The sequence below is a fragment of the Acanthochromis polyacanthus genome, chromosome 4, assembly GCF_021347895.1.
Source record: "Acanthochromis polyacanthus isolate Apoly-LR-REF ecotype Palm Island chromosome 4, KAUST_Apoly_ChrSc, whole genome shotgun sequence".
In the NCBI taxonomy this organism is placed as follows: Eukaryota; Metazoa; Chordata; class Actinopteri; family Pomacentridae; genus Acanthochromis; species Acanthochromis polyacanthus.
In genome coordinates this window covers 44056254-44071778 of record NC_067116.1, presented here as the reverse complement: position 1 = coordinate 44071778, position 15525 = coordinate 44056254, and the positions used below count along the sequence as shown (strand labels likewise).

At 40.9% G+C, this 15525-nt stretch overlaps 1 protein-coding gene across 9 annotated transcripts in view; it reads left to right on the top strand.

Moving 5' to 3' along the window:
• The window catches only part of LOC110958899 (voltage-dependent R-type calcium channel subunit alpha-1E), a 177605-nt gene extending 162409 nt beyond the window's left edge, over window positions 1–15196 (top strand). For 4 of the 9 annotated variants that reach the window (XM_051947196.1, XM_051947193.1, XM_051947192.1 and 1 more), the window contains 12 exons: window positions 853–1027; window positions 1128–1255; window positions 3811–3907; window positions 6194–6299; window positions 6388–6495; window positions 6620–6720; window positions 8297–8403; window positions 8505–8685; window positions 9970–10098; window positions 10352–10499; window positions 11166–11347; window positions 12537–15196. In XM_051947196.1, the coding sequence (XP_051803156.1) occupies window positions 853–1027; window positions 1128–1255; window positions 3811–3907; window positions 6194–6299; window positions 6388–6495; window positions 6620–6720; window positions 8297–8403; window positions 8505–8685; window positions 9970–10098; window positions 10352–10499; window positions 11166–11347; window positions 12537–13091 (2017 nt within the window). In that variant the 3' untranslated portion in view covers window positions 13092–15196. Of the gene's footprint in view, window positions 1–852; window positions 1028–1127; window positions 1256–3093; window positions 3191–3810; window positions 3908–6193; window positions 6300–6387; window positions 6496–6619; window positions 6721–8296; window positions 8404–8504; window positions 8686–9969; window positions 10099–10351; window positions 10500–11165; window positions 11348–12536 lie in introns of those variants that run through there. The other 5 variants (XM_051947195.1, XM_051947194.1, XM_051947191.1 and 2 more) reach the window with 2 other exon arrangements.
• Window positions 15197–15525: the final 329 nt, after the last annotated feature.

Below are 15525 nucleotides of genomic sequence, written 5' to 3'. Positions count from 1 at the left end.
TGCATCTGAAGGCTGTTTCTGACCTTTGAGGTGTAAGTTTTGCGTGATGTTTTGCTTGCATCTTCCGGACAGTAGATGTAACTGTGAATAAACTGTGATCTACAGTCCTACACTCTACGAAATAAATCTGTAGAATAACAGAAAAAATGCTGGCAGCTCATTACCCCAACTTTGTCCCATAATTCAAATAGAATTTGTCTGTTGATTCGTAGGGTTTCTACGTGAATAAAGAGTAACGGGACATTTTCTGTATTTTAATAGTCTTATATAGTAATAAACCTGAAAAGTTATAATTTTAAAGGTATATATTCAGCACAACAGAACATTTTTTGCTGTTTACAAAAAATAAATGAAGTGCAAACTGTAAAAAAAAAAGACATTTTCCTATTATTTAATGGTATACAGTTAAAAATGGGACATTTTCTGTTATTTAATAGTAAATCTGCAGTATAAAACTGTAAATGTTAAATAAATCCATAAAATCACAGCTCTTTACCTGGACTTTGTCTTGTAATTAAAAAAAAAACATGTTGTCTGTTAATTTCCATTTCACTTACTGTAATTTAAAAAAAATCCAAAACATCTTGTGTGATAAAACTGACCTATTTAAATAAACATAAAAAAGATCTTTCACAATCCCCTGTTCATAGTCAACTAAAGTAAGAAGGATTCTTTTGAATCTCTCGACTGTTCAGAGCTTCCTAATTCATTAAATTCTCTCTGAACTTTACAAACAAACAGAAACAAAGACGGCAATAACATCAACTGATAGTTAAAACTAATATAGGCATTTTCTGTGGAAGTAAACAGTCCTACAGCTGTTAATGTTCACATATTGTTGTATTATAACAGGAGTGCGACAGGGGAGTCCTGGCAGGAGATCATGCTGTCGTGTCTGGGGGGACAACAATGTGAGACGGACCCTTCACTTCCTCCAGCAGTGCAGACCGGCGACCAGGAGGGCGGCTGTGGGTCCGACTTCGCCTACTTCTACTTTGTCTCCTTCATCTTCTTTAGCTCCTTTCTGGTGAGACGCCTTAATCAGGACGTCCACCAACCATATTTTCCCTCTCAAACGCCGTCCATCTTCATATACACCTTCTACTTCCTGTTTCTCCCTCATCCAGATGCTGAACCTGTTCGTTGCCGTGATCATGGACAACTTTGAGTATCTGACCAGAGACTCGTCCATCCTGGGTCCTCATCATCTGGACGAGTTTGTCAGAATCTGGGGGGAGTATGATCGCGCCGCCTGGTCAGTGACTCTTTATTACATATAAATGTTTCATCTCAAGTGATTCTGGGCGAATATAGAGCTTAATGTTTCATTGGTTAATGATAAACATTTAAAGTCTTTTAACTCTGGAACAGGGTTAAAAGAAACTGACCCATTTTAACGTTTGAAAATGTGGGGAAAAAAATATTTTCATGGTGAAACTTCTGATGTCCACATTTTCAACATTTTTGGTGGGAAAAAATGAAATATTAAAAATATGTTTCTTTAAGAACATTCACAAAAAAATCAAAATCAAGAACTGATTTTTTGTGAATGTTCTTAAAGAAAATATTAGAAGTTTTACTGATATATATGCAATCATTTTAGATATTTTTAGGATTTTTTTAAAGATTTTTACTAATTTGTGGAAAATATTTACAAGAAGTTTCTTGCAAAATAATTTTTTTTTAAAGATTTTTTGAAATAAAACTTTTAAGGGAAACTTTGAAGGAATTATTGGAATTTTCTTACTGAAAGTTTTGCAAATTTTCAGAAAATTTGGGGATTTTGTTTTTAATTTTTGGATTTTTTTCAGACAAGGAAACAATATTTTTGGCGCCCATAAATGAAGACAACAGGAGGGTTAATATAATAAATAAATTAAGGAATTCGATGGTTCCACCTTAAGATGGAAATCAGCTCACTGCACATTGATTTTATTCAATTGTTTTTTATACCTTTTTTTTTATTTACTTCTACACACAACTAAAGTAGCCACATAGAGCATATAAAAATGATTTATGGTAATTTTACTCATCCAGGGCTCTAAAAATACACAAATTTGTTGATCTGAAGAGCATATAAGCAGGCAGGAGGCAAATAGTTGAGAAATTTGAGCATTTTATCATCATGTCAAGGAGATAAATGCAGTACGTTTCAAGTCAGCTCAAAGATAGACCCCCTGTCAAAAGTTCTGAGACGGATTCTAATTTATTTGAATCAGAAAGTGTCTCCAACCTTTTGACAGGGGGTGTATGTTTTGGTGACTGTTCCTTCTAATGAATATTTAACATTTCCTGTGCAGAATATTGGATGTTGTTTTTCTACTTTTCTCTGCAATCAACTAAAATCTGAGCTGCTTTATGATTTAATGCTACCTTAGAAGCCAGTCAAACTTACAAGCTTATGTGCGATGTAGAAGCAATCCAGTGATAAACGGACGCCTTGTGTCCATTAGTGCCTTCTGTCTGCTCTGTTTGGAGCCTGCACTTCAGCTAAAAAGTCCCTGAATTTTAGTCATGTGACTGTTGGTCAAAACTGCGTCACTCATCAGGTTTTTTATTCCACAGAGGAGTGCAGATTTTTTCATTTTTTATGGAATCCAGTTGGTATAAACAGTTCATTTTTGACACATTTTAAATGAGACATGTAGAATAATGTGATTTTTATTAAATATTAAGATTTTAAGCCTAGATTTTGATCACTTTACTGATGGAAAGATATGGTTTAGATTAAAAATTCTCCAATTGTTTTAGTTGTTACAGTTTGTGCCTGTGATAAATGGTGTAATTTGGGGGATTTTCTAAAAAAGAAAATATGTCAAACCCACCACCAGGGTGAACAAAAAGTCTTCAGGGATGTGGAACAAATGAGCATTTATCAAATTAATCACCGTGTAGAAAGTTGTATTGCACTGTAATAGCATTGTTTGATTTAAAGAAAATCTAAATTCATGTGTAAAGTTTGACATGGTCATCAGGTTTGTTGTTTAATATCCTAAAACTGCTGGATTTCCATGTTTAAACAGCAGGACGGAGCCTCGTTTACCCACAGTAAAGTCAACTTAACACAACTGAAGCCGTGTATGTTCTTTCCAGCGGTAGGATCCACTATAAGGAGATGTACAAAGTTGTTCGCACTATCTCGCCTCCCCTGGGCTTTGGGAAGAACTGCCCCCACAGGGTGGCCTGCAAGGTTTGGTTCCCCCAAACATCCCTCTTCATGTAGGATCCTTCCTGAACCCCTGCTTTCCCTCCTTTTCCTTCCCTTCACCGCCCCGCTCCGCCTTCAGGGGCGTAACTCCGGTTAGAGAATGACGACACTTCAGCCTCGGGGTACTAAGACACCGAATCCGCTCAGATTCAGTAGTAATTTGCCCCACGGGGATAATAAAGATTCCTTGAACCTAATCTTTAACTTTAAAGGATCATTTTGATGCACGATCTGAGCGAATCCCGTCTCTTTCTGCCTTTCGGATTTGGTTTAAACGTGTTTCTAAAACGTAAGTATGCTAACATTTGCACCAGATCCAGAGAGGCTGTCATTCCTTCTCTCATCTTGTCCCAGGTTTTCTCCTTTCCCCAGATTTCTATGCCCCGCTGGCAGCATAGAAAGAAAACAACCTGTTTTTGATTTCTCTACTCTCTCCCTGTGTGTGATGCCTTGAAATAATCCTTTCTCTTGTATCTCCTCCATTTCTTGTTCCTCTCTTTTTACCCTCCGAACAAATCCACCCTGATTCAATCTCCTCCAACATCATCCCTCCCTCTTCTTCCCTCCTCCTCCTCATCCTCATGGCTCCCTGGCGCCCCCAGTGGTCGTATCCATTACACTGACATGTATGAGATGTTGACCAACATGTCGCCACCTCTAGGCCTGGGCAAGAAATGCCCCTCCAAGGTGGCATATAAGGTAGAAAAACCCCAGAGGCGCTAACGGGCCTTTTGATCGGCAGAGACGAGCGCTGCAGAACCTCATTTTGTGTGTCATACATTGGAAAAAGCGACGCATTTTTTTCGTGTTGCTTTTAAGTTCCAGTATTTGTCCACTGGCGGATGCTCCGGTAATGATTTGCCTGTTTGCTTTGCATCTTGGCGGAAAAAATAAAAATAAAATGTCAGTATGTGTCATGTGCTGATATTTGATTAAAGATTATTGCTAAAGCCAGAAAAAAAAACAGAGCATTAATGAGGAAGTTGTTAAACATCTACATGCTAAATGTTGTCATTTGCAGAAATCTGCTGTCAGATGTCCTCTCGTCCTTCATACTTCTTTGTTTCTTCCATCTTCCTGCATGCATGTGCCTCCTGCCGGTGTCTGGATGTTGTTTGAAGCATGCTCCACTGCAGTTATATCTGTGTATTTTAGAATAAAACTGAATAAACTCCAGATATTGTGCAACATCCCACTACAGAAGGACAGGACAAGGCAAGAACAGTATTTCTTTTTGAAATTTTGCTTCAGTGCGTTTGGTAATGTCTGATTTCTCATGTTGATATTGTAATTTTTTACATGTATTTCAAGCTCCCCTCCAAAAAAAAACCCTATTTTATTACATTTTTTTTTTTATGTTAACAGGACATAAGTGGTAAAATAATTTTCCAATCTTAGGAAATAATTTCTTGTGTGACGTTCTGTCCTCCTGTAACCATCTCAAAGTGGATTTAATTGAAAGAAGTCAAACATTTTTCGGTATTTAGGTTCAATTTTTCGAACAATTTTATCTTGAAAACCTCTAATTGGTCTGACATTTTTACATTTTTGCAGCATAAAGTATAAATATAAAGATTTATTTGTATTTTTTAAACATTTTAGAAATTATAGGTTGACATTAAATATTTATTAAGATTTTAAAATGATAATAATAATAAAAAAACTGCCTGTCAACGCACTTTCAGCAGGTTTTTGGTTTTAGCTTTGGTTCTTTAAAGCTGTTTTAATGATTGTAGTGAAATCTGATATCAAGTTAAACTCATCAGAAGAACTTAAGCGTGTTTGAAAGTGTGTGAAAATAAAAACTCTACATTTGAAATCAAATTAGAGGTAGATGGAGAGAGATAAAGGCTTTTATTTGTCATTGTGTATATCCAGCAAAATTTGCGGTTATTAAATTAAAATTAACTTGAAATTGCCCAAAAAAAATGCGTACGTATTTACTAGGGCTGGACCCGAATATCCGAATATTCGTTCGCTACAGTGGTATACGGATATTAATTTTGGTATCCGAATATTTGACCCCGCCCCGGTCGGATGTGACCGGACGAAACGAATATGCAGCGTTACTGTCTTCCCTCCGCCTGCGGCCCACATCGTCCTCATATCGGCTCATTTTGTTGTGTGATCACATAAACATATACACATATGTCTATGTGATCACCCCCTCCTCCCCCCAGACGAAAACATTTGGAGCTCGTTTCTTCTCTTTGCCTTCGGCACACTTTGGCTCATCCCGTCGTGTTCGGCTCATCCATTCGTGTTTCTTACCACCACCCGAATGGCCGGGTTGCTGCCAAATCTGACGTCACGCTTCACTTCGTTGCATAAATTCGAATTCTTCAGTTTAACTGAAGACAAAACGAAGGCAAAATTTGGACCCTGGAGACCAGACAAACGGATCCGAATATTCGGGCCGTCTCCGCCACAAGCCCCGCCCCCGGTCGGACGTTATGGGGCGGAACGAATATTCGGATATTCATCTTAATAGGGCCCGAATATTCAGAGGCCAGAAACCACCATTCGGGCCAGCCCTAGTATTTACATTAGTAAACTTGAAACGATGAGTTGATTTCACTAAATTCCTGCGTGTTGTTTTACAGTGTAGTCAGTCACATTATGAAGCAAGTTGAAATTTTATTATCTAATTATCTCTGTAAGTGAATATGGATTAGTGGGCATGAGTAAACAGTGATATAAAGTTCTAACTGGCTGTTTTTGTTTTAAACTTGATTGAGATACTTTTTACAATGCAGTAAAATCGTACTTGTTTAGCCTTTGTAATGTTTTTATGTGACATTCTCAGGTTAGTTTGCTAAATGGGTCTTTATTTTAGGATAATAAGCATTTATAAATGAACAGAGTAGCACTATGTCTGAATTTATCTTTAGATAATAAGATTCTGGTTCTGGTCCTTCTACATCAGGGTGTTGTGCGTTTTCTCCTGCATAGTTGCTGACTATAATGTTTCTGTGCTACCATCAGAGACTGGTCCTGATGAACATGCCCGTGGACGACGACATGTCCGTCCACTTCACCTCCACCCTCATGGCTCTGATCCGAACCGCCCTTGAGGTCAAGATCGCCAGAGGTTGGACATGGAGTCAGAACGCTGCAGACAGACTGTATTTACTGTGATGTAAAGCTAAAACTCATTACTGTGTTTGTTTTACATCCAGGAGGGGAAGATAGAAACCAGATGGATTTGGATCTGCAGAAGGAGATCAGTGTCATTTGGCCTCATCTGTCTCAGAAGACGCTCGACCTGCTGGTTCCGATTCACAAAGGTCAGATCGGATTCATGTATCAAAGAAATAGCGGTCGTAGTAGGGGAACAGTATTTTATTACATAAGTAGTAGAGGGTTTTTGTTTTTTTTTTAAATCTGAGAGTTTCTAATTTCTCCTCACAGCCAGTGACATGACCATCGGGAAGATCTACGCCGCCATGATGATCATGGATTACTACAAGCAGAGCAAAGCCAAGAAGCTTCGACAGCAGCTCGAGGAACAGGTGACGTCAACTGCTAATCTTAACTACATGTTTTGATGTTTCGCAAACTTGACAGGCTTCTAGTGTTGAATATTTAACATACGAGGGACCAGTTTTAGGATAATAATTGACTTCCAAAGTGAAGGTCTCTGGTGTTAACTATAGCCTCAGCTAGGCGTCCATTTTCTATTTAAAATAAGCTTCTCCTTTATCATAGAATCGGGTTAAAGAGATTGTAAATGACATTAAATTTGAGAAAATTGGTGCTTCACTTAAAAAAAAAAGACTCCTTGGCAAATCCTGGAAGACCTTTATTAGATATGTACCACAATCAAGTGAAATTATTTTTTAATAAGTTTTTTCCCCATTTTTTTTTTCTCGTTTTGCTTTTGGTTGGTTGGTTGGTTGGCTGACTGGTTGGCTGGCAGGTTGGTTGGCTGTTTGGCTGGCTGGCTGGCTGGCTGGCTGGCTGACTGGTTGGTTGGTTGGCTGGCTGACTGGCTGGCTGGTTGGCTGGCTGGTTGGCTGGTTGGCTGGCTGGTTGGTTGGCTGGCTGACTGGTTGGTTGGTTGGCTGGCTGATTGGCTGGCTGGCTGATTGGCTGGCTGGCTGATTGGTTGGCTGGCTGGTTGGTTGGCTGGTTAGTTGGCTGGCTGACTGGCTGGCTGGCTGGCTGATTGGTTGGCTGGCTGGCTGGCTGGGTGGTTAGCTGGGTAGTTGGCTGGCTGACTGGTTGGTTGGCTGGCTGGCTGGCTGGTTGGTTGGCTGGTTGGTTGGTTGGCTGGCTGGCTGGCTGGTTGGCATTATAACGTATGAATAACTATTAATAGCAACTAAAGTGAATTCATTTATTGTGATAAACTGTTTAATATCGCCCAGCCCTACTGTAAAGTATTATACCCATGACATAAAGTTGTTGCTGTGCTTCCTTATTGCTCCCTCTGCAACAATAATCTGAAAGACATCCTGTAATGTGAGATGCACCATTATCTGCATCTCTTTGTGTTAGAAATACAAACTCACAAACACAGCGTGGTCTGGACTGAGTGTGGATTGCTGGTATATCATGAAAATAGAAAGAAAATGGAGCGAGATCTGGAGGAAATTTGTTCATTTGGGAATCATTCTTTCATGTCAGCTGGTTTTGGCCATGATTCAACAAGGACCATACAATTTTATCTTGTCTTGACTGTTTGAAGTTGAGTGTTTGTTTCACCAGAGCTCATTTGGAGAAGGTGTTTCAATGCCTCAGCACACCAGCTTGTTGTTGAAACACTCAAAAACCAACTTGTTTTGCTAATTGAAGAAGTTTTTGTGAACTTTTCATTTATATGAAGCTTTTCTAAAGAGACACGGCTAAATAGACTACTGCAGTCAGTGGGATTCTTCGAGATGACAGTTTCCAAGCTTTTCTGTTTGTAGCTAATGAGGGAGGTGGATGGAGATGTCAGGAAAGATGATTCAGCTGTGAGTGGCAGCTCTGCAATAACACGAGTGAATGAGCAACAAGCAGACAGGATAAGTGGATGAGTAACAGTGAATGACTTGTCAGTGAGTGGATTTAATTCCTGGTATCTTCCTTTTTTTCTCTCCATAGAAACACGCCCCGATGTTCCAGCGAATGGACGCTTCCTCTCTTCCTCAAGAAATCCTATGCAATGCCAAATCCCTGCTGTTCCTCAGACACAGTGCTGGATCCGCTCTGTAAATTACCTTCTAACCTCCTCACACAGTCACTTCCACCGGGGTGTGATCGTTTGTGTTGTTTTGTGGTGTTGTGCCTGATCCTTCTTGTGTCTCTTCAGCACCAGAGGAGGTTTCGTGGCCCTCAGCCCGATCTCTCCTCAGGAGATGTTCCTGCAGCCTCTGTCTCAATCCAGAGAGGAGAGGGAGGAGGAGGAGGAGGAAGATGATGACTACCGTTCACCGTATCATCCCTACCTACTACATCACCACCACCACCACCACCATCATCTACACACTCTGGTAACTTTAAGAAATGTTCTCAAGCAACACAGTCAAGTATTTTAATGTTGAATCAAAGAGTTACCTGAAGCTGCTTTTTTTTTTTGTCCAAAGCAGCTACACTATGTGGTTAGCTGCATTATTGATAGTTGTTCCCTTAAAAAAACAGCAAAATAATATCTATCAAGTGAAACAGAATATTTTTTATCACAGTAGACTCAGACTGTTTGATCTTTCGATGGCTTTTTTGGGGGGTATTTTTTAGGTATTTTCTGCATTGTCTGGAGTTTCTCCTTCTTGCTTTTTCCATCTCAAATCATCCGACACCTTCTGCTCAACCTTTCTGATTTGCTTAAAACTAAACTTTAGATATTTTAAATGGTATCTGTGAAATATTAGATATGTCCGGAACTTTACGAGGTTTTAACAAATATGCACGGTGCCAGTGTTTTGTTTTTTTTGCACATTAAAATTTTAGGTTGTGCTTGAACAACAGTATCTCAGAAACTACTGAAGATGTTGGTGTTTATTGTATTATTTCTCATCATACTATCGATTTAGAATCAGCAGTATTGATAACTAATGTTTTTAAAACTCCAGACCTGTTGGATCAGACTATCTAGAAATATTACGGTTTTTTGTGGTACAACTTGTGTTTCTTGCTCAGTCAGTTCTGAACATTCAATGACCGACTACTTTGTGACCAAGCATTTTGTATTGTAAGTGCTCTATATGTTTTGTTTTGTATTATTGTGACATGCAGCTAGATGTGGTTCAGACAAAATCCCTTGTTGACTTGTACATTATCAATATTTTTGCTAATGGGAGCTCAAGATGGGAATTTTCATGTCAGATTATTTTTCTTTCCTCGTTAAACTCACCCATAATCAGGAATTATTCCATCTACTTGTCCAATATTACAAGGCGTGATGAGAAATAACAGTGAAGATATCAGGCTTTTACCTTCAGTAGTTCCTTAGATATTGACGTTTAATTGTACACCCCCTGGCAAAAGTTTTGAGACGGGTTCTAATTCATTTGAATGAGAAAGTGTCTCGAAACTTTTGACAGAGTGTGTAGCTTCCAATTTCAATGTATGAAAAAACATGTAAAACCTGGGTTGACAAGACATTTTAAAAACTATATAGCCAGGGAAATATCGGACATATCAAGCCAAATTTGACAAATATATCATTATAAATATTTAATGCCATAGAATTTTCATGTAAGCCAGAGATGGTCCAACATAAAGTGTTGTAAAAATCTGATAATTTGAAATGGAATGACCTCTGTATTGCTGTGTAGGTGCCAGAGGTTGTGGAGTATAACCAGGTGATGCAGCAGGCCCAGCAGGACCCAACACTTATGAAATCACCTCAGCGGACGGCATCCATCAGAGCCTCCTCCATGCCCAGACTGGCTGTTGATCCCCAGGTAATAGAGAGTAATAACCTCTATCCAAACCTATATTCAGCCCTGAACTAATCTTGTTTTAGTTGGCGTTTTAAAAATCAATAAACAATTAAAATCCACACCAGATGTATCAGGGTTGCTCAGATTTTCTGCCTGACAGCACTGAATTGAAACTGTTTTAAACCAGCCACCAGAGAGAGAGTTTGTTTGCTGATTAGATGTCATCTACGGTTACCGAAGTGATTCGTCTCCTGGTTGTTTTGCATGTACGTAGCCGGGGATGTCTGCAGACAGTAAGCTGATGAAACGCTCCTTCTCCACCATCGGAGATCAGTGTGTGAACGGCCTCTGGCAGGAGCAGCACTCCCTGGAGAGAGTCAGTCCTGATGGTACATTCAGACCCCGGCAGAAGAGCTACAGAGGTCACTAAACCCACAGCACAACACTGAAAATACTCCCACAGTCTCATTCACAGTCATAGTGGTGTTCTGTTCTGGAGGCTTAAAGATCCCATATGGTGAAAATCCATTTTTATTGTGTTGTGTGGTTTAAAACTTGTTGTAAACTCAAGATATGAAGACATTTACTTCTGCGATTCCTCAAGCCTCTCCACAGTTAGATAACCGTCCAGTTTTTCAAGCCAATGAGCATTTTACTGAGCTGCTGTGTTCCAAATAAAAAGCAAAAATACAGTTTAGGTCCTGCACCTTCACTGATTCCATGCGATCCAGTCAGAATTAGCAGCTGCCTCTCAGTCTACCAGCTTTATTTACTTTCTAGAATGGTTTATGCTAACTCTGAACCACGAGCAAAGCTCACCAAAAGTTCTTCAGCTGGCTGCAGAGTGAACACAAGATTTTTCATGCACTCCCAGCATCTGAGGAAGTGAAGCTACACCAGATTACTTGAATTATTGTTGGCAATGTCACCAGAATCTTGGAAAATCCTTTGTGTTAGCATGTTGTGGAGCTAATGTGGCTAATGTTACAATTAGACTAGAAAATCTGGGTGTAGTCACTATTTTTACTGGAGGATCTGCAGGGTGAGATGTTTTTCTGACTGGCTGAAATCGGAAATGTGACTCTCAGGACCAAGAATCAACCACAGAGAAACCAGCAGTCATGACAGAGGGAGATCTAAGGAGCGGCGCCACCTGCTGTCTCCTGACGTGTCGCGCTGCAACTCTGAGGAGAGAAGTCGAGACCCTTCGTATGAGAGGAGACGATCCCGCTCACCCAGCGAACGACGAACACAAACCTTACAGAAACAGGTGGGAGGACGTTTCGAAAATACAGACAGAAGAACCACTTCTAGTTCCACAAAGATCCTTGGAGCAAAGTGCAAGGGCCTCACCTGCTTTAAAGAAACCTCAAAAAGTGGTTCCTTTTGGCACCATAAATATCTCTCTGAACTATGTTTAAGGTGTTCTGTCCGGACAAATCTGGATATATTTTTATGCAAGAGAAGTTAGTCAATATAAGTATTTCTGCACCTTATCCATTGTAAAATATTTATTATTTTGGGTTCTTGATCAGACAGAACAGCATATTACAAGATGCCACCTTAGCACTTGAGGAATTTATTAGGCATATCTCTGTTTTCAGATGTTTTATAGACCAAATAATTAACCAATAATGAAAATATTCATTAGCTGCAGCTATAATTTTACACTGTTATCTGCCACCAAGTCAAAAATAAAAATGAAGAATCTTCTGTACTTTAAAGAACCGGATAAAGTATATGAGAAGCATTCTTTAATTGGTGATGGTACTTTTAGGAACCATTACCGGAATTAGGCTGTATTTTGTACCTGTCATGTGCTGATATACAGGTCGTTTAAGAGGGTTGCTGTTTGTCTTAACCATGTGCAGCTGCAAAAATCTAAATGAAACCAAAGTTGATTAGGTCATTTTTCCCATTTGTAACCCGCAAGCAGCCATTTCCAAGCCACTTCCTGTTTACAGCAGGAACATCCTCACTTAATGAGCTAAACTTCTCGTAAAGGTGAAGTTATTTTTCTGTCATAATGTGAAAACAGTGATTGTGTACGCTGAAGCGGAGGTTTATGTTGCTTCTGTTCTGACAGATCACACAGTCAGAGATGATTTTTCTCAGAATAAACACAGCACACTAGGGCTGGACCCAAATATCCCGAATATCCGAATATTCGTTCGCTACGGCGGTATCCGGATATTAATTTTGGTATCTGAATATTCGTCACCGCCACCACCAACCCCACCCCCCCACCCCCCCACCCCCACCCGTCGGACTTTAGGGGGCGAAGCGAATATTCGGATATTCATCTTTAATAGGGACCGAATATTCAGAGGCCAGAAACCACTATTCGGGCCAGCCCTACAGCACACTACCTGGAAGAAAACCAGCAGTTTTTGTCTCTGCTGCCGCAGGTACAGTATTTAACTGTGCTTTTCTTACTGTTGTGCTTGCAATATTTGCAGGGCAACATGTCAGACAGCCCTGCACACTCAGCCTCAGAGTCCAGTACGCCCCGGAACCGACGCCAGCTGCCCCAGACGCCGTCTCGCCCGCGGCCTTACATTTCCTACTCTCCCCTCATCTGTCAACCCCACTCCTCCCCCACACCAGCGGCCTCCTCTGAGGGACAGACCCAGGCTGAGGATGGCTCTGCGGGCCCCTCCGAGGCCCCCTGGAGGCCCGACAAGGACACCGGGCCCTTGTCTGCACTTCAGGGTTCGTCCGGAGGTCAGATTTCAGGGCCGAGCCACCCGTCTCCTCACCGCTACATATCGGAGCCCTACCTCCCCTTCCATGAGGACCTCAGCGGCGGCGAAGCAGGTGACAAGCAGGAGACTCTCACCTTCGAGTTTGCCATGGCCACCAGCCTCGGACGGGCCAACGCCATAAGCTCCGCCCCTCAGCTCAGACACTCCTGGCAGGTTCCTAACGGCCATTTCCGGAAGCACTTGGGCCAGGCGACTCCGGCCAGCGCCAGCGAGCTGCTAAGCGACACAGACGAGGACGACCGCTGCTAAAGACGAAGAGGATGCACCGAGAAACTGCGCCTCACAACGGGGCACCACAAAGGCTTTAGCTCCTCCGTGGCTGCGAGAACCTCAAGTTCTCATCACCAGTAGCATTACAAGCGGGACTGAGCACCGTCACTGTTTATCTGGACACTGGTGTCCGTGTGCGCGTGTCCTCATGTGTGTTTGTCGTAGCAGGAGGGAGCGTGTGGACATGGATGTGTGTTTAAATGTGTGTGTGTGCTCTTAATAGAGAAAATTTGCCAAATCAAGAGAACAGCAGAGACTGACTCTAACATTAAGTAGCTCACTGCGGGCAAACCCACGTGTTGCCAAGCCTTTCCACATAAGTCAGTGTTTTGATTGTTATCTGAACAAAATACGGTGAGATGTCGATCCAAAGTGTCAAAATCTAAGAGTTGAATCAGAGATTTAAGTGCATTTTGTGTAAGTGACCATAGAGGTAGCATATAAACATGAAATAAGATGAATGTATTTCATTTTTATGTTCAAGTCATTGAAGAGAATTGCTGTTAGTCTTTACTGTGCATAGTTGTGAGAGTAGAAATGATGAAACCGAGGTTGGTTTAGCCACATTTTGCCAGTTTATAACTGGCAACCAGCCATTCCCAACAGTTCCTGTTTACAGCAAGAATATCCTCCAGATTCATGGGCATTAAACGGTCACCAATCAATAAATAGTCAATAGGAGAAATCAAGTTCCAGACCATAAAACGAGCTAAACTTCTAGTGATGGTCGAGTTATTTTTCTGCCATAATGTGAAAACAGTGACAGTGTACGTTGAGCACAGTGCAGGTTTATGTAGAAACAAATGCTGAACAGATTACACAATAAGAGATGTTTTGTCTCAGGATACTGGACCATTGAATTTGTAATATTCTGTTCATTTTGGTCACAAAATGAAGTCTCGTGAGGATCAGGACTAGAACCGTCTCTTAACCCTATAATACAATAACAAGATCATCACCAGGACTCACAGAGGCCTCAATCTGCTCCCTTCACGGACTCCTACGAAGACTAACCATCTGCAGGAAACACAGTCTAGTTATTGTCGCTCTGTGAAGCCAAATGGATGAGCATTCTCCGCAAAAGTTGTGTCCGAGAGGTGACGAAAGCCATTTTCTTCCTGTACATAGAGCCGGGGACGTGTCCTCTCCAGGATGTGCTGCCTTCTTTCACGTGACAGCGATGGTGACGGTGATGAGAATTTAATGTCCTTTACACACGTGATGCAACATGGATGCTTTAACAAAAGAGGAATCATGATATGGTTTTTGTCTCTTTGCAACATCGTTCCCATCGCACATGTTTTTCATCGGTAGAATCGAGCATCACGGTATCTTTTTGTGCTTCGGAGTTATAGTAATTTCCACATGCATGATCATGGTGACGGTGGTCCTGAGAGATGTGTGAGAGAGTCGTGTCTTAGAGCTGCCTGGTTATTCTGATTTTTAGCGTGTCCATGATGTTTTAACGACATTAGTTTTGCCAACAAAGTGAAACAGTGAATGTTTCTCACTCCCAGCCTCCACTGTCCACACCTTTGAACATTCCAAAATTTTAGACGATCTGTTGTTCCCTTCTAAATAACGTGTATATTTATATCATGTGCTGTTGTGTTGTTATAATATGTTGAGTTTGAAATGTGAACGCAGGACGTATCTAGAGTGAGGACCCACAAGCAGGAAGAGTTCGCCTGCTGGAGACCCAACAGAAAGTCCTACCCTGAAAAAGATGCTTTTTTAGCAGAGAAACCTCCTCTGAAGTTTGTTGAGTACAAGACTTGATTTCTACAGTACACTGGTTAGGTTAAGGCTTCAGCCTGTAGGAACATAGGACCGTGCTTAACATGTACAGTGCAGCCTAGGACTAAACCTCGATGTCCGTCTGTACAGAACAGCCTAATCTGTGCCTGGGGAAACTCGCCCAAAGAGTTCCCTTATCAAGCCTGGATTTCTTAGCTAGAGAGTAAATATGTAGTATACACTGTACAAAATAAATCCATGTTTAATTTATTGCACTGTTTATATTTCATTTGATGCCTGTGTTTACATATCTGTTCAAAGGACCATTAAAAAAGAGATCACTTGTCTTTTCTGTACGGGGTCATATCACTGTCAAGGATTTAAAGAAAGTTTACGGGATTTTTTTCTGCCAAATTGAATATATCTCTGAGCTCAGTGACAACCTCAAGGATCTTACGGATTTAAGGTGAATACGAATGCTATTGTGCTTTCTGCAAATTAGTATGTATAAAAACACATCTCACAATGTTCAATCTCCGTGAGGACATGTTGATGATCTCATCCAGGAGTATTCAGGAGTGATTACTCATTTCAATATTAAAAGAGTACTTCTGGGTCTGATCACCACCATCTGCAAACTTGGCCTTTATTCTGACTTAACTGACATGCTGGTAAA